The sequence below is a fragment of the Sorex araneus genome, chromosome 4 (genome assembly GCF_027595985.1).
Source record: "Sorex araneus isolate mSorAra2 chromosome 4, mSorAra2.pri, whole genome shotgun sequence".
NCBI lineage: Eukaryota > Metazoa > Chordata > Mammalia > Eulipotyphla > Soricidae > Sorex > Sorex araneus.
In genome coordinates, this window is record NC_073305.1 from 20,893,444 (window position 1) to 20,919,301 (window position 25,858).

At 35.6% G+C, this 25,858-nt stretch overlaps 1 protein-coding gene across 2 annotated transcripts in view; it reads right to left on the reverse strand.

The window, feature by feature from the left end:
• LOC101546873 (zinc finger protein 385D) overlaps nt 1–25,858 on the reverse strand; it is a 340,402-nt gene that overhangs the window by 72,843 nt on the left and 241,701 nt on the right. For both annotated transcript variants that reach the window (XM_004603822.3, XM_055135051.1), the window contains exon 4: nt 6,342–6,504. In XM_004603822.3, the coding sequence (XP_004603879.1) occupies nt 6,342–6,504 (163 nt within the window). The remainder of the gene's footprint in view (nt 1–6,341; nt 6,505–25,858) is intronic.

Below are 25,858 nucleotides of genomic sequence, written 5' to 3' on the forward strand. Positions count from 1 at the left end.
TAAGGGAGACATTTGTGCACCCCCACAGCAGGTCCATTGTATGTAGTGATAGTAATATACCTCTTCTCAATTGACTTTACATTGTCTCAAACTTCAACAAAAATAAGGATGCATGAGGAACAAAGGTGTGTGATTTTTTTAAAGAAAACGCGTAAGACTGATTAGGAAGATCTGATATAGCAGAATTTATCAGGAACTGGTATGAAAAATGAAATTTCACATAAAAAATAAATGTGTGCATAATGTTGATAGGTATCACATCATAACAATTACAGAGATAAGTCAGAATTTTAAATTAATTGGCATTCTGATGGCAAACCCAACTTGTAGTTTAATATAACTTTTAACATTTGATATGGTTATTTGAACTCTACATCAAGAAAAACACTTCTTTCTTTTTTTGTGTGTGTGGGGGAATACTGAACAGTGCTAAAATTTTAACCCTGGATCTGCACTTATGAGTGACTCTTGGCATTCTCAGAGGACCACATGGGATGCTGAATTTAGAACCAGGGACAGCTGTATTCAAGGCAAGGGTCCTACCCACTTTACTACTTCTCTAGCTCCCATTTCCATCTTTCTTTGTGGAAATAGAAGCAAAGCTGCTTTCCATTCGTCCTGTCTGTTTTCTAATTAAATCTGGGACTGGTTTCTACCTTTATTTTCAGATGCCCAATTCTCTACCAAAACCAATGCAGGAAAAGTATTTGCCTTTTTATTTTGTGGCAGTGGCCTTACGGAAACAGCTAGCATGGAAGGTAATGCTTCAGGAAAGTAAAGAAACCATATTTGGTACGGTCTAATTAATTCATTTTCCAAAGGTTTTTATTTCCAATATGTTTAATCACTGGTCATTATTTTACATCTGATTTTTTTCTTTATCAGAAGAAAAGAACTTTTACTGCTCTAAGTCCCCTAAACAAATAATACATATTTCAATACACATTTATGGTCAAGTTCAGAGCAAATACATGCTGTTTGGTGTTCATAGATTTTCTAACTATAGAATCATATTATTTTAACCTTCAGTCAAACAAATATGATTTTCTTTGAATGAAATGTTCAGTTTAGAAAAAGAGGGAGGGGATACATAAAATATTAAATTGCAATGGCAATGCAAATTTAAATTCTAATATGGGAGCTTTATCTGATAAATGTATTTGCAATTCACTGAGGTCTGATAGCAACATTCATATATTAGAGCCAGAGAAAAATGATCTTAGATCTAAAGATTTTCGAACTTAATTAAGTCTATCTACTCAGTATGATAACTAACTCTGGATTGATAGTTACCAAAGGGATATCAGTAATGTCAAGCGTTCTATACTTGTGTAACTAAAGGCTCAAAGCAAACAAAAAGGCAAACATTTGGTGTTAATACTTGTAATTATAAAATTTGATTAGTAATCTGAGTATTCCTTGAATAAGAATTAATGCTCTCTTACAGAATAATATATGCAGAATTTATTTCATCAGTGATATTATTGTTTGGAATGATACTAATGTTTACTGAAAATAGAAGAGGGAGAAAATTCTCCAGTATGGGAGTAACTTGGTATATAGAGCTAAATTTTATATAAGATATGCTCTGAAATGAAAAAAAATGATGAAAGTTTAATCAAGACTTATTGTCAATGACCATTGCATCTAACAATAAAGACGATACAACATATATTTTAATAAGTGTATTTTAGCATTACAGTCATAGGCTTGCTCAGGGAAAAAATAGAATAATGTATTATATAAAGGTAAAAAGAGGAATATCTTGAGAAAACAATAAAGAGATAAGCATGAAAAATTTGGAAAGAAGGCTGTGAACAAATCACAAAGACCATTAAATTTTAAAAAAATCATTGAAACTTAAAAATGAGTTTTGATGTTTGTACTCCGCAACAAAAATGAACAAGAGAACAAAGTACATGAAATGTAGCAAATTGTAGAAGCAAGAGTGAACACAACTGAACTTTCATGGAGGCTCTAAGGCAACTACAAGCTGTATGGGTAAGCCCAGGACAAGACTAGCTGTACTAGCTTTTCCCGCCTTATTCGATTTTATGTATAGTACTTTATATGTCGCTTTTAGCAATTCATTTTCTAAAGAGTGGGTTTATTTATATCAAGAAATACTAAGTCAACTTTGTCAAACTGTATCTATACCTTTTACGTATAATAAGCTAACAATCACAAAATAACCTACATAATAAACTGAAGTATTAATATTTTTATTTAACAATAAATGACTTGGGCTACAAGATTATTAGTCCAGGAATTAAAAACAAGCCTTCTATGCAGTTGACCTCAGATTGATCCCTGGCACAACATAGTACTCCAAGAATCACCAGGGTGGCCCTGGATGACCCCTCAAGGAACACTAGGGTAGCCTGAATATTTCTCAGCACTGCAGAGCCCGAGGAGCACTGTCCTACTGTCTTGAGTAACACTGCCCCAAGGAACACACTCCCGAGGTATACTGTCCCAAGGGACCACATCCTGAGGAACTTTGTCTTGAGGAACACTACCCTGAGGAACACCGTCCTGAGAAATATTATCATAAGGAACACTTTCTTCAGCAGTCTTGAAGAACATTGTCCTGAGAAACAGTATCCTAAGCAGCCCTGAGGAATATTGTCCTACTCTCCCAAGGATCACTGCTCCAAAAAACACTGTTGTGAGGAGCTCTGTCACAAGGAAAAATGTTCTGAGGAATACTATCCTGAGGAACATTGTTCTGAAGACATTATTCTGAAGAACACTGCTCTGAGGAATACAGTTCTTAGGAACATTGTCCTGTGAAGTACTGTCCTGATAAATACAGTCCTGAGGAACACTGTTCTCAGGGGTACTGTCCTGAAGAACACTGTCCTGAGGAACTCAGTTCTGAGGAACATTGTCCTGAGAAATATTGTCCTGAGGAACATTGTTCTCAGGGGCACTGTCCTGAAGAACACTGTCCTGAGGAACATTGTCCTGAGGAACACTGTCCTGGGAAATATTGTCCTGAGGAACATTGTTCTCAGGGGCACTGTCCTGAAGAACACTGTCCTGAGGAACTCAGTTCTGATGAACATTGTCCTGAGGAACACTGTCCTGAGAAATATTGTCCTGAGGAACACTGTCCTAAGAAACACTGTCTTGAGCAGTCTCGAAGAACATCGTGCTGAGAAATATTGTCTTAAGAAGTCCTGAGGATCGTTGTCTTAAGTCCTGAGGAACTTTGTCCTGAGCATCCTCAGGACTCACACTGAACTGTCAGGATGGGAATCTGGCATCTCCTGAACATCACTTGGGAGAAAGTCCCATCCCACAAATTACGAACAAAAGAACAAACTCGATTTTATTTCTGGACTAAGTCTCTTCTTCTGGCTCAAATTATTTAATTCTTCTCAGAAAGTAAGTCAAAGATCCATCTTGCTTTCTGGGTAGCGCTTTTTCCTAATGTGTATGAGGAAAGAGACAGTAAGAAAAAAGACAAGGGACCATTGTCAGAAATTTGTCAGTACAGGTGACTCTGAGTTCGACTGCAACCAACTGAAGGCAAGGCTATTTACTGATGGGGGTTGGAGAGGAGCTTCCTGTGGGCATTTTTGTGGATGTGCAACTTTAAGGACATAATCTGGTTTAGAATATTTGATTATAACTCCACTCCATGTGTTATGGAATCTGTTTTATAATTCCATGATTTAGTAATTTGGTTCTTTTAATTTTTTTCAGTGCAATCATTCTGCAGATTAGGAAAGTGATGTCCTTCCTAATGTCCCTCATTTCTTTCCTGTGACTTTAGGATAATTTTATTACCTTTACAGACTTGTGCTGTAAACTATTCTGCAACAGAGAACAATTATTCTCATATGCCAAAGATTTTTTCTCTTGCTGCCCTTCTGGACTTGTCTCTAGCTCTAGTTTGTAAAAGGTAATTTATTACTTCAAAATAAGAACCATTAGAGACAGCCAGGCAATTTCCCTAAAACTCTGTTTATTTTATTTAGCTTCTCTCATACCACTGAGTTCAAAATTTGCTTTCATTCAACTTGCAAAAGTATAGTGCCTTAAAGAATTTTAACCTTTTCAATTTGGCCTATAAATCAAGAGATGGGATTATGCATACATCATTCATTAACAAAAGAGAGCCCACCTGTGCAAAACTTTTCCTAACCCAAATAAGCAGCTTCACCTAATATACACACATTATAAATGGAACAGATATTCTTGAATTTGAAACAGGAATCTGGAAAACACCAATTACTGATTAAACATAGAGTAGAAAAGTTTGAGGGCAGTCAAATCTTTACACCAGATTCATATCTTTGTACCAAACTTTTTTTATATCAGCATCATCTTTTTTTTTTTTTTGCTTTTTGGGTCACACCCAGCGATGCTCAGGGGTTACTCCTGGCTTTGCACTCAGGAATTACTCCTGGTGGTGCTTGGGGGACCATATGGGATGCCGGAGATCTAACCCTGGTCAGCTGCGTGCAAGGCAAACGCCCTACCCGCTGTGCTATGGCTCCAGCCCCATCAGCATCATCTTTTGTATCTCCCTATTATCCTTATGCAAATTGAAAACATTTCTCCAGGGAACACACAGCTTTAGGGATTCTAATCTTTGCCCTATATCTGGGAGCAGAAATTTCATTATACTCATGACCCCCTTACCCCCTCCCACCAGTCCCTAAGCAGGAAACAGTGAGTTTTTCATCTATGGGGAAAAACAATTAATGCTTTCCCCTGGAAGGTGTTGCTTTATATCTAAGTTAATAAGATAGCACAACCCAGTTGTTGCCTTTTATACTGAAGAAGTGGCCAAGGCAATCAGCCCATTATTCTTTTTGTTGTTGTTGTTTTGTTTTGCTTTTTTGGTCACACCCGGCGATGCACAGGGCCTATTCCTGGCTCTGCACTTAGGAATTACTCCTGGCGGTGCTCAGGGGGACCATATGGGATGCTGGGAATCGAACCCGGGTCGGCTGTGTGCAAGGCCAATGTTGTGCTATCGCTCCAGCCCCCAGCCCATTATTCTTTTAGTACATTATAACACAAAATTAAAACAAATCATAGGGAGAAAAGGGTGAGAGAAAACTTAACAATCCAACAGACATTTCCACCAGCATCTACAACATGTCCAACAACTTGCCAGGGTATCACAATGACAAATGTATTCAGCCTCAAGACTAGAGTTCTTGGGAAGAATTCATGTTACATCTACTAATAATACTTGCATGAAGAGTGTATGATGTATCACAGATGCTCAGAAACATTATTTTCCCTCAGAGATTCACAAAGGAACAAAAAGCTTCTCAGCTCTTCTTACTTTGCATACACACACACACACATACACACACATATATGTGTGTGTGTGTTTAATTCATTTAATTCATCTGTTTATTTTGTTCATGGTAACATCATTTTTGATTATCATCAGTTACAACCAATTTTTCCCTAGTTAACTAGATTGTCTTAACTAGATCCCCTTCTATTTAAGACATTAGAAAAGGATCTGGTTAAGACAATAAAATCTATGTTGATAAGACCACTTGCCATTTTAGGACTGGAAAACTATGAATATCTACTATTCCTTTTTTTTCGAGTAAAACGATGTAGGCATGTCCATGAATCACACAGGTTTCCTTTTATGCAGATTCTGAAGACAAGTGATCTTATATTTTTAAATGCCAGCATGAAAGGAAACCCCACTGATATCCCCTGCTGTCAGTAAACTGGTTGTTTGCAGAAACTCTCCCAAGAGGCCATTCAGAGACCATTATTTCACTGTAAAGACTTAAAAAGAATAATTGATTTGAATAACACTTACCTGTATTTGCAAAATGAATGTTACCCAGCCATAACAAACAAGCCCAGAACCAGAGTCACTAAAAAACAATGCAATGTTTGGGATTTATGAGATTAAGACCTGTCAGTAACAATGCCCTTATTGGGGTCTTGTCAATTCATTTCGCATAGTTTGCTGTACACTCTGAGTTAAACCAAATCTGGCATGCATTTAGAGGCTAAGGTGCTGCATACGAGATGTGAAACATATACATTGCAGAGGTTCACCTTGCATGAAGGGTCATAGAAGACCATTTCAAATGTCTTTATGATTTGTGTATTCTTTTGAAACAGCCATATGACTCTTTCAAATGCAAAATATGCGTTATTACTAATGATTAACTTAATTGCTTATGGGTATAATAAATATGAGGGAAGGCAATTACCATTACACAGAGAGATGGATCAAGCATGAATCAATGCAGCAGGAATATAAGTAAACAAACATGAGATTAGACAAGGGAAAGGACCCCGAACAACACTGATGATGACAACAACGAAGATCATCTCTTAACCTGTTTTGTCAGAGCTGGCATTGATGGTATTGGTAGTGATGGAGGTGAAGGTAGTCTTTGCGCTGTCCTTGGCAGTTACAGATTTCTGCTTATTTTTCATGGCTTCCAGTGCTTTGAGCTTCTTGGCATGTTTCGTGCCTTTGTAGTGGGCCGCAGCCTGGCTCTACAAAGGAGAACAAAATGAACCATGCAATCAGGCTCATTTCTAAACTGACATTCTCTGTATTACTGCAAATACAGACTCCCTTTCAATAATAGGTACCATTCAGACTAATTCTGGTCATAACCAGACAGTAGGATTCTGTTAGAATGATGCGAGAAAGCAATGGGGACCAAGCTCTAACATCTCAGATAGGAGGGCTAGTCTTGCCTCTCTTGAAAAAAAATAAAAGGTAACTGAACAGAAACACATCAACAATGTTTTCTTTGTGAGGTAGGAAAAAGTAATAATTACATCTGTTTTGCCTTTGTTCTGCCACAGAAGATACTGGGCTCCCAAAGATAAGCAAGGGCTGAGAAAAAGAGTAACTCTCACCTTGACTCAAGAGGATGCATTTTCTCTATCCACAATGTGTCTTATTAACACAGTGCCCAACAGATGTCTACAAGGAAAAGTTTACATATAACAAGGGAAGTAGGCACCCTGAAGACTATGAGTGAAATTTGAGGTCTCAAAAGAAAATGTTCTACCTATTTCCAAATGATAGTACATGAGAGCTATTGGGTAATTTCCTGATTCTTCTTCTTGCTTCCTATAGAGAAATTCATGCTAGTGGCATTCTTTCAAAAATATAGATCTTTTATGTCCTAGCTCATTGCCAGGAGACTACCCAATAGGGCTAATGCAATTCTTTTGGCTGCGTTTTTGAAGATTTTTAAATGGTCCTATATATTTCCCAAAGTTCTATTTTTCTTAAAACTATTTTGGGGGAGACGCATGAGCAGATACAAAGAAATCTTCTTTATGTTTTTTCAAAGGTATCAACTTAAATTAACACTTACGATTATCTATTAGGAAAAAAGTCTTCGTGGTCATGAATACATAGGAAGCTTCTTATATCATACATTTTCTAGTGTAAAATGTTTTAAAATGTCACTTTACAAAGAGAAATCTCCATAAAAGATTGCCTGTTATCCTATCCATCACTTTCTAGACCTTATTTAAACTTAATATTGTTTTCCAGGCAAAACAATAATCACACTTCCCTCTGCATCAATAGCAACTACTGTGGTAGGTAGGATGCTGCAGTAAGTATCTTTGTATAAATAGGTCATCAAGAACTTCATTTGCATCATTCTGACAAGTGTATTCAAAGGATTAGGTACCCTTATTGAAAGAACATGGACAAGGAAACTATATATTAGAAACAGTTTGAACAGAGAGGACACTCATGCATCAGTTACAACTTTTCCAACAACACATAACATCCAAAGACATAAAGTGAGCCAAACTATGATGTTAAGACATTTTATAGTTAATAGAAAACCAGTGATTCATTCGACTGATTAGATTACACATGAAGAATATACTCAGGTATAGTCATGTTCCATTTTTTTCTGTCTAATACTATTCCTTTTTCATAAATCCTTGGCCATATATTTTGAAAGAAATATAATATATTACATTAAATTCATAATACAATTGTTCATCTACTCTAGATAGCTAGTTACACATTTTACCTTAAAGTAAAATTCCTCTGTTCTCTCTGTCTGCATTCCTACCCTAGTCTAAAAGAATGTTTTTTTATTAAGGATAATCAAATACTGGTTGTTGATAAATAATGTCTTCTATTCTTACACCTCCAAACACACATTTCTCCCCCTAGGAAATTTGCATTGTCAGTGATATTTCAAATAAAAACATATATCATTTCAATAGACTAGGAAGACTAAATATCACTATTTTGCATGTTAAGAAACTTATGTTTCATAATATTCTTAACATTAAGAATATTTTTTCAAATTGAAAGTGTATTTACACCCTCATCTCCAAAGGCTATCTGCACAGCCATGTTTCTAAATAATGCAATAGCTGAGGGACTTGGGAAGGGACATGAGAAAAACTGGCAATAGCTGAGAGATGCCCCACTAAGGCAGATGCTGTATTACAAAAGCAAAGCAAGGCAAAACAGTTTAACAAAAATTAAATACTCACTTGTCCTAAAGAACCCTGATGATAATTCTTGTAATTATAAATTTTCGAATGAATTAAAAAGTAACAAAATTTCCCACAAGTTTCGTGTAGAAAAGCAAATGATAGAAGATTCAAAATGATATGGAGACACCACAAAACAGAATTTAGGAGATAATTATGGTGTAGAAAGAGGGTAATATTAGTAGTTGAGACAATATCATAAAATTGTGCAAGATGCATGTTTGTCATGGCTGAAAATGTCCATAAAATTATTAACTTACTGTAGACAGATAATGATCTGAATGGCCTTTCTGAATGGACTTTCTTTTAAATTTGGTATTAATCTTCATTTGACATTTGTAAAATTACTGGAGTACTTTGGGATTACATAAACATTAAATTTTCTAGATTATAATATTGACCCATAGAATTCCTGATTCAGCTTGATATAAGGGTAGCATATAAAAGTATAATTCTTGACCAAATGAAGGAGGCCGCTTTCCTTGTTTCCTTTCGTCTCTGTAGTGATGGAATGATTATTTTGCATATCCAATCATTCTCTGACTTTTGACAAACAAAGGTTAAATATAGGAAGGAATATTGCTTGGAAATTTGTAAAATAACAGAAACCAGAGATGTCTCTTCAAGTATCACAGACTTTTCCTTTGGGCAGAGACACACAGAGACTTCATAAACCTCATTCTCTCCCAGGTTGTTTCCTATTATTTATTAGTCAGTCTCTGAGTCATATTATTACCAGAAATCTGAGCCCTAACAGACACAAGCAGCTATTTTTCACAGGAATGATTTTATGGCTAGATAAGTGTACAGCACATTTTAGAATTGTTCATTTAAAAATGAAAACAAAATTAGATGACGGTAGTACACAGAAGTGAAAACACCTACATAAACTGACATTGAGTTTCCTTTCAAATAATTTATTGCAAATGAGTGTAGTTTGTTATAAAACTCATAATTCCTGACCTTTCAATAGCATATGACACCAAAAATCTCACGAGTATATCCAGAGACCAATACTGATATTAAATCTATGCCCACACATTCCTGTAAAATCCAATGATGCAACTTTCTATATCATTGACACATCCAACCATCAATACTCAATTTTTTGTCTTCAAATCTTACGTAATTATTTCAAAATGTCTTTAACTTTAAATTTAATTTAACTTCCAAAGTAAATAAAATTATTGCTAAATGGCTAACATTTGGTAGAGGAACAGATATATCTAGAAATTTAGTAAACTTAGAGTGTTCTTTATAATTCAATTTTATTTTTTGATATTCACTGGAATTATAATATTAAATATAATTTTATTCCTCTGTATAAAAATCTTGTACACTTTTACTCTGAATCTCTTTTATATCACATAGTATTTTATTTTTACTTAAAACATTTATTTGTAATAAATTTGGTTATTTAATGGTCACATGATTTCATAAGGAACAACATAGCATTTGTTAGTGTGATATCACATAAATTTGTAGCATACAATTTTTCTGGTTATACCCAGCAGTACTTAGGACTTACTCCTGCTTCTGCACTCAGGAAACACCCTTAGTTGGGCTCAGGGCAATATTTGTGGTGCCAGGGACCAAACCCACTCTGGCTGCATGTAGAGCAAGTGGCCTGCCAGCTGTACTATTGCTGTGGCCCATGTAGTATACACAACTATACAGCATATAAAAATTTTAGTAAAGTAAATGAATATTATTAAATTTAATAATAGCTGAATTAAATGGAATCATTAAAAGGAACAATGATTATTTGAAAAGTTACCAGTCTCTATGGAAAGAAAAATAAAAGTTAGGTCAGGCAAGTTCTATTTTTGGTTTTATTTTTCTGGTTTGTTTTGGGGGGACATTTTATCCCCCCAAAATAGCACAGTGGGTAGGGAGTTTGCCTTGCACACGCCGGCCTGGCTTCGATTCCTTCACCCCTCTCGGAGAGCCCGGCAAGCTACTGAGAGTATCTCGCCTGCACAGCAGAACCTGGCAAGCTACATGGGGTGTATTTGATATGCCAAAAAAACAGTAACAACAAGTCTCACAATGGAGATGTTACTGGTGCCCGCTCGAGCAAATTGATGAGCAACGGGATTACAGTGATTACAGTGATACAGTGATCATAAGTTTCAGGATAAATTGGTGAATTTCTGCTCTGTAGTAGCTCCAGGTTGTTGCTTGGGAGATCATAGCAGGATCAGGGAATGAACTTGTATTGACTGCATGCAAGGCAAGCATGCTACCTCCCATACTATCTTTTCAAAATTTTTTTTTTAATATATGAATGATTTTAACAAAATTTGTTTAGGGAATACAGAGATAGTATAGAGCCTTACCCACAGCCGACTGTAACTTGATCCAAACATTTAAAATATTAGACACCCTTGTAAAGGACATCATATATTAGATACAGTTTGAACATAGAGAATATTCATGCATCAGATACAAGTTTTGTAACTGCATGTGGTCTCTGAAGCACTACCAGAAGTGATTCCTGAGCATGGAGTAAGTTATGAGCATTGCCTGATAGGGCCCCAAAACAAAACAAAGAAAAATTAGCCTAGTTGTTTTGGATAAGAAGGAGAAAACAATAAAATGATAGAGCATTCTAAATTAATCAAAAACACTTTGGATTTATATTTTGAAAACTAAAATTTTCTTCAGAAAAAATGTTTAAATTTTATCTTTGTGCAGTTGTAGTTATTTTGCCTACATTCACTCGAGTCTGATACCAAGTGTGAATGTACACGAGTTAATATATATTTACCATATGCTTTAAGATCAGCTATGTATTCTAGTTGGTCAGTGGCTTGTGAAATATTTTAAATATCACTTTTGTACATACCAATATTATGTGTCTAAGTCCTTATTTGATTTCAATGCATTTACTGACAACTATTGGCTTCATTTGGCATCTAGATAAACACAAACTCTTCAAGTGTGCTTCCCAGGCCAGCAGCAGTAACAGCAACAATTAGAAGCTGGAAAGATATGCACATTCTCAAACTCTCTCAGAACTACTAATCAGAAATGAATTGGGGGCTCAGCAGCCCATACTTTATAGGTATTCAAGGTGGTTCACTATAGTGTTCATGTTTAATATTAATTAATCTCAATATTCATCTGAAGAAATAAGTAATTTCTCCAGATATGACATCTTCTTGTATAAATAACCAGTCTAGTTGCTTTTTTTAGGATTAATGAATAATTATTTGCAGACAGAATATGTATCCATAAATGTTAGCAATATGAATGATCTCCCCCAAAACCGTCAAATATTTCTTTCCTTAAGAACAATTAGAACATCTGGTCAACCCTGGTCTGCTACCTGGTACTTGCATGTTCCCTCAGGAGTCACTGGGTACAGCTCTGTAAACCACAAAATACTGTCAAAATCTCACTCTTTTACCCCCTACAAGGTGGCCTGGCTAATCCCAGTGAAACAGGCCTGAGCAGCATCACATTCTTGGGTCCTTGTTTTGATCCACTGCCCTGATTGATCAAGATTCTCCAGTGTGCCTTCCAATTCTGTTCCCCATCCCCCCAAAAGTTCTAGTAATTAAAGGAAGTAAAATACAATTTAGTCATATGTAAATATGAAAAATTCTGTCCAAAATAAATGTGTTGCACAATGGCTTCCTAACTTCATTAAATTAACTTTTGTTCTGAATGTTTTGCTATGCAGCAATGGGGTCCCTCTGCTCTCTGGAAAAAAAAATGAGCAAGAGTTAAGTTCTGTGTCACAACTCTTAGGTCTTAACTACAAATATCTAATACACTATTTGATTCATACTAAATAGATTTAAGGTTATCCATTTTTAGATTCTTTGTGTACTCAGGAAAATTCACAACAGTAAAGAAGTGTCTCACTCAAGTGAGAGAAGGAATACGGAGTTCTGACCTCCGTCGACGGTCAAAAATCAGGGATGCTGTCTCATTTGCCAAGGCATCAAAAATCAGATGGGCCGGTCATGTAATGTGATTCAGAGACGACCGTTGGACTAGAGCTGTTACAGACTGGATTCCACGGGACGTCAGAAGACCTCGTGGCCGCCCTACAACTAGATGGTCAGATTTCTTCATCAAATCTCTAAATGAACAATTTGAGGCTCTTTCTGTTCCTGGAGCAAGCAGGTATCATTGGGCTACACTAGCTCACGACAGGGACAAATGGAGATGTTACTGGCGCCCGCTCGAGCAAATCGAAGATCAACGGGACTACAAGTGATACAAGTGACAAGGAAATATAAAGTAAGTCAAGAGAAGATCTTCTGCATTACTCCATGCTACATTTTTGAAAAGAAAATATGAAGAAACATATAGCTCATTCTATGTTTTCCTTATTGCTGTGAGTACATGTAACTTTCAAGTTCTCTAATGGAATGAGGAAAGTACTGTTACATAGGTATTTATATTTCTTGCTTACATGCATCCCCCAAAATATATAACACTTTATCTTACCTTGTGATTGTGTAGCTAATATGTAAGTAGATGACTACATTATAGATAGAAATGAAAACTCATTTGCATTGGCTCCCAAAGTGGAAGAAAACATGATTTAATCAAGAGTTACTCTTTCTGAGCTCAAGTGATTGATGCTTTGCTTTAAGTGTGTTCCTGTCTTCTGTATACTATGATATAAAAGTGAACAAAAACAACCACAGGATAGAGAAAAAATAGTATGGTATGGCAAAACTATAACAGCAGAGTGAGTTTTATACATTGCTAGCATTTACTGGAAAAATGCAAATGACCCCAAAATATGGAAATTTCTCAAATACATCAAACAACTAACACTTACTTTATGTTTTATATATATATATATATATACATATATATATATATATATAACAGTCAAGTCACAAAGTACTTATTTGGTTGCGGAAAAGATTCCAAATGAACTCACCAATTTTTTTCGAGGCTTCTCAACTAGTCTACAAACTTCACAATTTTTAAACATTAAGTGTTTGATTTGTTTTCGAGTATCTGATGAGGATGATCAAGATGAATAGCTTATTTAACTGTGACACTTTAACTTGAGAGTTTTTTCCCCAGTTCTTTTAAGGAAATCAATACTTTCGTATGTTTCTAATCTAAACCACCACCTAAGTGAATTCCAGTGATGGGGTGCTGAGCAGTGGACACAAGAAAACTGGGCTCTGGAAACTGAAGAACATGGTTCAAATGAATAAAACACAGCCTTTGGTCATGACCTGCTTTCTTAATCTTTTAGGAGCTTTTTACAAGCCAAGTACCTTAAGTGAGTTTTAACTCTAGTGATATAATCTCAAAAATATTTCATATAGAACTTAGAGAAATCAAGGAAAAAACTCCTTGTCTAACTACTCAAGTAGTGTACAATATCGCTTTCACAATGTGCATAGCCAATACATTGCCCAGTGTGTGACCGTCATATGCCATGTACAAGTGTGAGTGGATTAGACATTAAATGTTGAATCTAATTATGACTAAGAGTCAAGCTGTCACAGGTGTTGGCATCAGGAAGAGAGAAAAATGTCTATTTCTTGGCATGACATGCATGTTTGCTCTAAGTAACACTACAGTTATTCCTTTGGGTAAACTTGCTTGTTCCCCACCCCCACATACTCCAAAAACAACTTCTATTCTTTATTTTTAAAAAATAATCATTTGTAGTACAGATAAACAGGCAATCACTCTTCCTCTAATTCTCTTAAGGACAATTACTTCTTATAGAAGTAATTATTTCTAAGCCTTTGTATGACAAGTACCTGATAAGCACCTTTATTTGGCTGGCTGATGTCTATTAACCACATGTCACCTCTTTCATGTAGTTTTGGGTATGCCAGCATGGTAGCACTTATTGCCACTACCATAGAAGGACTGAATGTATGTTTCCTCTAAAAGGGAATAAACCCTTCAACAGAGAGAGGAAGACCTGATGTTACTCATAATTCTGTCCCCAGGACCTAGTATAGAGTTCTAAATAGGTGTCTATTAAATGCATGTTGAATTAATTTCGCATTTGGATTTTAAAATAAAAATACGCATATGGTGTCTCAGTGGATTTTGTATGTGAACAGGGTTCAACTTAATTCTCTGCCACTCTTTGGCACATTGCCGTATCTGCTGAACACACTTCAGGGAATTTTTATGGCAGTTAATGCTGGAAAAGCATCTGGCACAAACACAAACTATTATTTTTTCTCTGGGACGAAGCTTATCATCAACTGCAAATTGTGCTATTTATGGGAGCTCCCTTTGCCTGGGATGAAGCAAAGGAATAATAAAGAGACTGTCTCACTCTTTAAAAAAAATTGATGAATAACTCAGAGGTCTTTTTAATTGGTAAATGTAATGAATAATTCCAGGGATGATACTGCTTTTAGGTATTTGAAAGACTAAGTTCTCTCAACTATGCTGCAAATTTTTTTCAATACTCAGAACAAGCTACTTCTCTGATAACACCACTTAAAAAATTTCAAAATGGAATCTTTTATGCTCTTAAACAATACAGAGAAATTAACAGTGACATCATTAACCTATTTTTCTCCCCACAAATCCACATGATAATATATATCTGTGTATGCTGAGGAAGAGCACCTTGCATTAGGGAGACATGATTAAATTCCTTGTTCACAAAATAAGACAGGAGTTTTCTTTGTAGTTTTGTAGCATTCTTAATCTCTAATTCAAAAATCGGAGAATAGATTCAATTGTTCCTTTAATCTTGTCCCCCAAACAACCTCTAGAAAAGGAATTGTTAATAAGATTCATTTGGTCTATGAAATGATGGCTCATATTTGAGTCAGAATGTCTGTAACCGTTCAGTTTTGTGAAGCACTTTAAGAATACCAGGGAAAGACAGAGAAAAATAGCATTAAAGTTTTGAAGAGTAGATACTTTTATAAGCAGGATCTGTATCACTGTATCACTGTCATCCTGTTCATCAATTTGCTCAAACGAGTGCCAGTAATGTCTCCATTTGTCCTAGCCCTGAGATTTTAGCAGACTCTCTTTACTCGTCCTTCCCAACGGTACTGAATTGGAGGCTCTTTCAGGGACAGGGGAATGAGACCCATCAATTTTACATGGGGAGCTTGCCAGGCTCTTCCATGTGGGCAGGATACTCTTGGTAGCTTGCCGGGTTCTCCGAGAGGGAGAACTAGACAATAAGCGGTCTCGCAAGCCATAATGCCCCAAAGTAGAGAGATAGTATGGGGAATATTGTCTGCCATGGAAGCAGGGGGAGGGTGGGAAAGGGAGGGTATACTGGGGATATTGGTGGTGGGAAATGTGCACTGGTGTAGGGATGGCTGCTTCATCATTGTGTGATTGTAACCCAAACATGAAGGCTCATGACTATCTCAGTGATTCAATAAAATTAAAAAAAAAGAGGTCTCGAGCTTCTGGGAACTTTGTTTTATAGTCTCTGGATCTTGGCTGTTGATGGAATTATACGGTGCCATGGGCAGTTTGTGGGTGTGACTGCCTAGCTACTCAAAAAAGGGGGATTTGGGTGGAGGAGGCCCAACCCCGATCTGAGCAGGATTGGAGATCTCAGCCCTGGGTCCTGCACACCTGGGTCCCTCTCCCAGTTCCTTCATGCATGAGGCTCATCCGAGTGTGTGGAGAGGGGCCTTGAGCATGGCTGTGGCTGGGTTTTGGAGGTCTTTGGCTACCGGGGATATGCTCTGGGAGGGGAGGGAAACTCAACCCGGCTCCCTCCGAGGGCCTCTGGTGAAGACAGCAAGGCGTGGGGGCAAGAGACTCTGTAAGCAGGATCTACCCTATTCAAATATTTCACCCTTCATTTATCCACAGGAACTCACTAAATTGTGATAAGAAATTACTGTAAAGTCAGAGATATAGCTCATAAGGTTTAGTGCATAAACAAAAAGTTATTTGTGACTATGGAGTTAGAGTGGAAAACAAGCCATGCTAAAAATTAAGCTATGTTTATGAATCTCCTTTCTAGAAAATACCAAGGCAAAATAAAACTATTTTTTAAAGTATGGAGTTTTCAAAAGTTCTATTGTAACGAAATTAGTTTGGGCAAGTAAGGGTCTTGCCTTGCATTTGGTCAATGTGGATTCTATCTCTGGCATATAAAACCACATGTGGTCCCCTGAGTGTCACCACGAGTAAGAACTGAACACTGTAAGGTATGGTCCAAAACCAAACAAAAATACTAAACTGAAATTTACTTAAAGAATACATAGAAACCCAAGAGGAAAAAATATTAAGCATTAGAAAAGTTGGCAAAACCTTCACCCAATTCAATGGAATAAATGATGGCAAAGTACTTAAAGTTCCTTAAAATAGGAGCATAATAAGAACAAATATCAATTTGGGATTAAAATAATGCCAAATGAATGTCCACTTGTATAAATCTAGGCTAACATCCTGAAATGCATAATAATGATGAGTACATTTTACATGGGGAGAAAAATACTTTGGAGTAAGTGAATATCAGTTGACCTACCACAAGACTTTCCTTTTAAAAAAATGACTAAAGTGAGGCCTTTTAGGTGAAAATCTGGAAAATTCAACATTTCAAATAAAGTTGGATGTAGGAAAATATTTGATACATAGAAAAGATGCATTTATGTTACTCTTACTGTTGTTAAATTTCATTAACCAAAGTTTACAAAAGAAATGCCTTTGGAATTTAAAAGAAAGGTGATCTAAGAAGAGTCAGTGACAATATTTTCAGAACCCTGAGTTATCTAGACTTACTCTTGGTATACCAAAATATCATTCCCATGTTTACAAAATAGTTTATGTTTAAGGTAAATGTGTTATGTCAGCAGGAGTGCTAATTCCAAGTCTTTAGTGTTTTGTTTTGTTTTTTTAAACTCTCACTTGTGTTCAGGTACTAACACAAGACTCCAGGAGTCTTTGGTAAAAGTGGTCCAGTTCTGGCCGGACTCATTTTTGGGTTGTTGCCTGACAGAAAATTTAAGTGTGTCTTCAAGGCAGAATGGATCCTGCTGTTCTCTTCTATGGTGATAGTTTATGTGTGGGAAGTGTGAAAAGTTCAGGTGTGTGTCATAGTATGATGAAGACTTTATTATCTTCACATCCTGTATTTATATTCATATTGTTTTCCTTTGTATTCCTTACAAATATCTATTTACTCATATTACTTTATTCCTTACAAATATCTTTTTATTATTACTTTACAAATGTCTATGAAGAAATTACAATGGTATTTTATTGATGAGACAGACCGATCACTACAACAGTTTACACACATAGTAAGGGGAAAACTGCACTCATCCTAAGTATGTTTAACTAAAAACTACATTTTTAGATCTTTTCAACCAAAACTGGAATAAACAATGGAAAATCAACTTATTTGACTCCACCATGAGTTACCTTGCACAATGCATAAGATTAATAAGTAGCAGAATCAGAGTGAGAGAAAACTTTTACTTACCCTTCATATGATAAAGGGTTAACATACAAGATACAAAAAGCACCTATAAAAATTAAGAACAACAAAACATGAACAACCCCGTTCACAATGGGTAGAAGGGATGAACAGACAATTCTTCAAAGAAGATATCCAGATGGCTAATAGATACATGGAAAAAGGATCCTTATTACTTACTATCAGGAAAATGCAAATCAAAACAATAGTGATATGACCTCATGGAGTGTGACTGTTACACATCAAGAAGTACAGAATCAACCAGTGTTGGAGAGCAAATAGGGAGGAAAAAACTCTCCACTGTTGAAGAGATGATGAGATGGTTTCCCAATAGAAAACAGTCTGGAGTCTTCTCAAAAAATTAAGAACTGAGGTCTCAGATATTCCATTTCTTGATATTTACCCCAAGAGTAGAAACACTTTTAGAAGGTACTTCTATACAAATTGAAGTGCTATGTACAATAGCTGAGTTTTGGAAACAACCCAAGTGTCCAAGAACTGATTAAGTGGAATAAGATACTGTGGTTTACATTTCACAATGGAATAATACTCAGATATAAGGAAAGATGAAGTCATGAACTTTGTTGCTAATGGGATCGAAGTAGAGAGTATTATGCTTAATGAAGCTAGTAAGAAGGAAAAAAAATACAAAGTGATTTCTTAAATGTATGGGATATAAATAAACCCAACAAAGCAATAAAATGTTGAAAAGCAACAGAATCTGAGAATTGGCCTACAGAACTGAGTTTACCAAGTGGGGGATGGAAAAGAACATGGGTGGGTGTGGGTAGGTCCATGGATCACTGGTACAGGGAAGTTGAAATTAAGACCTTGAGTATGTTGTTAAAACACTGTATGCATGAGACTATCTAAAACAGTATTGTAAATAAATAGGTTTTTTTAAAAAAGATGAATAAGTACATAAATGTTATTATGCTCTTCATAAAAAATATTGCTATCATTAGCCATTAATTAATATACTTTCATCAGTGCCCATTTTGACCTATATTTTGGATACTATTCTTATCATCAGTGTATCTGTGGGTTTTCTCTCTTCTATTGATTCAATGCCAACTCAAATAAATTAATGATGATGTTGGAAAGTGAAATTGTCCTTTCCCAAATATGAAGCATTCAGCTATCAGTAGCACCGCACATATGTCTTGTACAGAGAGTATCTTATATACAGTTATGAATCTTGATTTGTGATGGAAAAACCTTGATGGTGGATTATAAAACTGAAATTAACAAGCAGTGGGATAAGGGCTAGGAAAGAATTGGACTAGAACTGACAGTGCTGGAGGACTTGAGTTCATTGGAGGTGGTGAGACACAAGAAATGTGTATATGTATTATTACCACATGCAATATCATATGCATTATTAAGAGATGACTGTTAACACTATAACAATGCTACCTAAATTATAATATTAACAACAATTATAATAAAGAATAAAATCTGGGGCAGAGAAATATTTCAAAGTGCTAGAGCACATGCCTCGTATATTCAAGACCCCAAATTTTATCCCTGGTACTGTATGGCCACTGAATACCACCAGCTGCAGTCTTGGTGGTCTTCATGCACCATAGTGTTACTGTGTATGAGCAAATTGTATTGCAGGAAGCTAGAACTGAACCATTTGGCATACTTATCCAGACAAGCATTGCTGGAAGCAGCTTGTAGTCCTGGCACCACTGGGAAATCGGTTCTTATGCTCTGCCAATAAATAAATAATTAAAAAATATATGTTTTGGATTAAGGGTGAAATAAGATCATTGGTCAAATACTCAAGAAACAGAAAACAAAACAAATGAAACAGGGAGCAGAATTATGCTCTTAACCTTATTATTATTTTTTTTCAAAACAATGACAGCTCAAAAATTTTTAAAGTAGAGACACACAGAGCTGGAATATGACTTCAGAGGTCTGGAGCATGGGGGAATAGAGAGCTGGTGCTGCAACTATAGCTTTTAGTTTGCATGTGGTAAACCCAAGTTTGATCCCTAATATCTCCTATAAACCTCTGAATACCACTAATCCCTGAGCACTGCCAGTGTTGCCCTAAAACAAGTATATATAAAAGGAAAAAAGATCTATAGGCTTTTCCATGCAGGAGCCTTCCCCATATGGCCCACAAATCCCCACTAGGAGTGTCCTTCCTCCTAAATAAATTGTAAAAATAAAGTAAAGACATTAATAAAATTAAAATTTTATGAGATCACTCAGACAGGAGCAAAGAGGCTAAATGGGTGGAGATTGAAAGAGAGAACATAATGTGTAACATTATGCTTATAGTATTTCAAATAAGAGATGATTACATTGACAAATTTTGATGCTGACAGAGAAAGAACAGAATAGGACATGCCAAGTATATATCTATATTTATATCTCTGTCTATATATATGCACACATATACATATATAATGCATATGTATATATTATGCATATATAACACATATGTATATATGTTTATATATACATATGTATCTGAATAAATGTCAAAATCAGTGATGAAACTGAATGTTAGTCTCAAAATGCCTTATGGATTTCTGTTGTGTATAAACACAAAACAAAGTTTTCCCTCATAGAATTATCGATATTCCAAAAGGTCCAGATGTTTGGAAGAGCATGGAGGAAATGCATGAGTTGTGTCATGATAAAATGAGTTTGTTTATTCTTTAACACATGTATAAGCAAGACATGAACTCTGCATTTAGTGAAGTGGCCTGAAAATGAGAGATGAAGACAAGTCTGTAGCTGAATTGGGGAGTTATCCACAGCAGATGGTAACTGAAGCCATTGGGAAATGCCATTTGAAAGGCAAATTAAAGATTTTTTCCCATTTCACTACTGAAACATAATCTTTAATCAACTATAACATCTGAATGAAGGAGGTAAGAATCCAACTGACTGTGTATGGAATAATATAGTCCGCAAATCCTTTCTGAGCACGTAGGCTACATCTTTTAGGTTTTTATATTTTTAAGTCTTTTCTTAAAGTGTTTAAATCTTCAAGTGTCATCCAGGGAAAAAGTCATCCCCTTTTTAACCTTACACCAAAGTTAACCAAAAAGAACACGTTTATTTCTGCTCTATAAAATATCATATTTCAGCATTGGTCTCTAGAGGCTAAATTCACACAGATAAATGTTCTCATACTAGAGTAGCAAAAAGAAGTCTGTTCAAGCTCATCTATACAAGGATACAACGAGGTGGCTTCCAAACCTGACAGAAGGTTGTTCTTTTTGAGATAAAATTGCAGTGAATGGAATTAGCCATTTACAGGAACCTTATTAAAGGGTAGGTCAAAAGCAAGAAGGCAGGATGGGAGTACTAATCAAGGGCTGACTAAATGTAAAAGAGATGTGTGCTTAATGAATATTATTAACATGTCTGAATAAGAGTGAATTAGGGGAATAGGTTTCATCCTGGCAACCAAAAATGGAGAATTTAAAGATTAACTTCAAATAGAGTGCTTTCTTTTCCTTGATAAATATAGAATCTTTTTTCTCCAAACATGCACTCTATTATGACCCTAGGAAAAAGGGACTATTCTATAAATCATAGGCATTTACATTTTTAAATAAATGTCACATTTAAAAGAATCTAATTATAAAATCCATGCATTCTATGGCTTCTATATGTAAAGGTAAAAATTAAAAACTTTATCTCAGTAAGATGACTAAAAGCATTCTGGTTTTCATTTTTCAATGTTTCCAGATTTTAATTTTCATATTTTAAATACAACTTTAATTTCAGTGCTCTAAGGCAGTTTCAAAATAGGGATAAATTTGACATATGATTTTTTTCAGTAATAGTACCTGTGATTAGCATTGCCAAAGAAAGTTTTCTCCAAATGAGAATTAATAAAATGTTGTCTGCAAATTTTTTAAAGACTATCAGATTTTCTGACATTATTTGGATATCTAAATTGTTTTAATTGACCAAAGTCAAAGGGAGTTAACAAAAGTAATGAATATTTATATTTTCATGACAAATTGAAACCATTTATATGCAATCTTAAATACACTAGTTGTCCAAGTGATGCTTGTTAATATCAATGCTTTAACTGTTTAAAGCAGTAAGTGATTTCTCCCCTTGGGCACATATTAACAATTTACTTTTTGCAGACAAGTGCACAAATATGATTAGCTTTTGCAAATTGCTCTTTATTCTGTTACTGGTAAGTAATTTTTATATTATTATAGTGTAAACAGATGCTATTTCCCACTACATATTCAACTGTAATGATCTAATCTAATGTGTTAAAATAACAAAAGAACTTCAAGAATGATTCAGTGAATCAAGTACATGGAAACCACAAGAAAACTCAAGTACGAAGTTTGAAAAATTATTTCCAAAATAAAAAAATCATTTTTTCATAAGAATTTGTGGAGCTGCTGCTCTTTGAGATTATTTATTCAAAGTTGTGCTTTTGTCTTTGCATGGAGAGTCCTGTGAATAAAATCCAATGGGAAATTTGACAGGTTGCTCTCTCATCATGCTCCCTTTTCCTGAAATTCCCAGTCAATGCCACTTCTTTAGATTAAATATTACATTTAGTTATAAGCTTATTGATCTGTTTATGTAAATATCTGAGTATTCACCAGGTGCTTATGCTGTGAGGTATTCAATATAAAAGTAGACTTTGTAGGTAGTGGAGCAAAAAAAGGAAATCAAGAAGATAAAACAATGAACAAAGATAAAAACTTAATCTCAGGCCAGAGAGATAACACAGTCGGTAAGGTATTGTCTTGCACATGGCTGACCAGGGCTCAATCCCCAGAAACCTATATGGTTCCCCAAGTCCCATCATGATGATCCCTACACAGAGTCCAGCCCTACACCTGCGCACAGCCAGGTATGGTCCAAAAGAAATACGAAACTTGGTCTGGAGCAATAGCACAGCGGGAGGGCATTTGCCTTGCACGTGGCGCCGACCTGGGTTCAATTCCCAGCATCCTGTATGGTCCCCTGAGCACCGCCCGGGGTAATTCCTGAGTGCAGAGCCAGGAGTGACCCCTGTGCATAGCCGGGTGTGACCCAAAAAGAAAAAAAAAAACTTGAATACTTTGATATCACAGAAGACAACAGAGATAACAACTTTTCTTAAGGGGAGAGCTGTTAATTTTGACAACTGCTGCCAATTTCCTGTAAGAGGAGAGCAAAAAGTAAATGTCTACTAGATTTGGCAACATGTGTGTTTCTGGCGACCATGACATATGACAGGACAATTCAATACTTAATCAGCTAATGATAAAAATACATTTTGAAAAGGTCTGGAGTAAATGAAGGATATGAATGAATAATTGCTCCTAAACTGGTCAATTTAGTTTTCATCCAGACTCAAACTTTATTCGTTTGACACTGTATAATTGAATACTATTTTTTTTATTTAATTCTAGTAGTATGTATTTCTACATTATAATATGGATGAAAACAGACCTGCATTTTTTATTCTATCATAAAAGCACAAAGCTAAATTTTTATTTTAGATCACATCGATTAATCTTACATACTTTTTTAAAGGAAGATTTATGGTACAGAAAAATCTTGAAAATATAAAATTTACAAAACTATTTCAGTATTAATTCTTTCATGATTTGAGAACTTTTTTACTCTGTAGAGAAAGTAGTGTTTAGTATCTACTTGTTGAATGATAATCTTTATAAACCAAAAATTAGATAACAATCTTTATTCTCATATAAACTACCTTATTAACTTAAAATTGGCTTCAGTGTTTCTACAGTTAAGCTATTTTGTATTACATATGCATGCTGATCCGTACCTTTATGGAGAGGTGATATAACTCCGTAAAATTAGTAACAAACTGTCACTGTCACTGTCATCCTGTTGCTCGTCGATTTGTTTGAGTGGGCACCAGTAACGTCTCTTGATTGTGAGACTTATTTGTTACTGTTTTTGGCACATCCAATATGTCATGGGTAGCTTGCCAGGCTCTGCCGTGCGGGCACGATACTCTCGGTAGCTTGCCGGGCTCCGAGAGGGGTGAAGGAATCGAACACGGGTCGGCCTCGTGAAAGGCAAACGCCCTACCGCTGTGCTATCGCTCCAGCCCTTGTAACAAACTAGAAAACTAAATATGTTTCTCCCAATTGATCTCAGAGCTTCAAATACCAAATCTAAATCATTTCACCTCCAACATGATAATTTAGAGCCCTAAAGTAGAGCAATGGGAAACAAGTTATTACTTGTCTTAGTAAAATTATTAGTTACTTAAAAGCAAATCATTCGGGGGAGACCAAATAAAAAGTCTAATCCCAAATATCTATATAAAATCGATATAAATATTAACCACAGGCTTTACTTTGTAGATCAGTACTTGAAACTGGATACCCTCTGGTCTTCAATCTGCACAATATTTTCAGTGGTCATGACTTGTTAAACTACCTAAGCCACACAAATCAATTTATGACAACTGGAGGCTCTCACTGATACAAACAAAGACTATACAGAAGCTGCAGAGCTAGTAAAATGGGTAAGGTGCTTAGCTTGCATGTGGTTGACATAGGTTTGATTCCTTTTTTTTTTTTCTTTTTTGGTCACACCCAGCAATACTGCACAGAGGTTATTCCTAGCTCTGCATTCAGGAACTACTTCTGGTGGTGCTCGTGGGACCATATGGCATTCTGGGGATTGAACCTGGGTCGGCCGCATGCAAGGCAAGTGTCCTACCGGCTATCCTATAGCTCCAGCTCCAGCGAGGTTTGATTCTTAACCCATACGTCTCCCTGAGACCTTATAGGTCTGATTCCTTCGTTCAGAACCAGGAGTAGGCCTTAAGGACCTCTACGTATAGTTTAAATACAAAAACAGACAAACAAGTAAAAAATGATTATGCAGAGAAAAATAATTCTCTATGTTCTCCAAGTCTCTTTCCAAGTTCAGAATTTCACAATCATAGCACCTTGCACTAACTACTGTAGCACTGTACCACTGTCGTCTGGTTGTTCATGGATTTCTTACTAATGAAAATTAAAATTGCCAGATATTAGTTGATTAATCCATCGCTTGTGCTATCACAAGAACTTTGTGTAAAGTTATAAAGTTTACAGTTTCACTCAAAAATACTTTGTTATATCATTATTCAGTTAAGATAATTGTGGCCCATAATTATTAAGTGACTAGCCCATGATACATAAGGATTATACAATAGAGAAAAGATTTGAATATAGACCTTCCTCTCTTCAAAGTTTATTCATCCATCAACCCACAAAGAATTTTTCAAATATACGTTTTAAGTGATAGTGAGTAAAATTTATCTACGTCCAGCCCTTGATTCACAAAATTTTCCAAGCATAATTTTCCAGGCTCCTTTCTCTTTTGTTTTTTGAATTTAGGCAAGCACAACAAATTGAAAGATATTTGAAAGGTGCTAGAACCACATTCTGTAAATACCTGTGATTCCAAAATCACCACTTAGAAAAGAGAAGATAATGATTAAAGAACACTTATTTTGCAAATTACATGAGAACCATTGAAATATATATTTTATTAGTATTGTTATACCTCTTTAGGTATATTTATGCAATAGATAGTTTTGTATCTAACTGGTATTATGCTATTAATTCAGATAAACTTTCTGTACAAGGTCAAAAACAAGGGATATGTGATCAGCTTCTCAGACTTAAATCTATTAAAAGTATTTTTAGCTTTACTTTGTATTTTTTGTATTAACATATTTTCACTTAATGTTGACTAAGTCAAACAGCAAAATGCTCTGAAAATCTTTTTCATAATTTTAAGAAAGAAAATACAGTAGCATATCTTTCTTTAAGTTTCTTTGAATATATATTTTTGGACATAAGCACAATGCTCAGGGATCAACTGACCCTGAGCATGTACATAGGGCATAAAGCAATGCTAGGGAGTGAACCCAGGGCTCGTGCACGTAAATCATGCATTCCAGCTCTTTGAGCCATC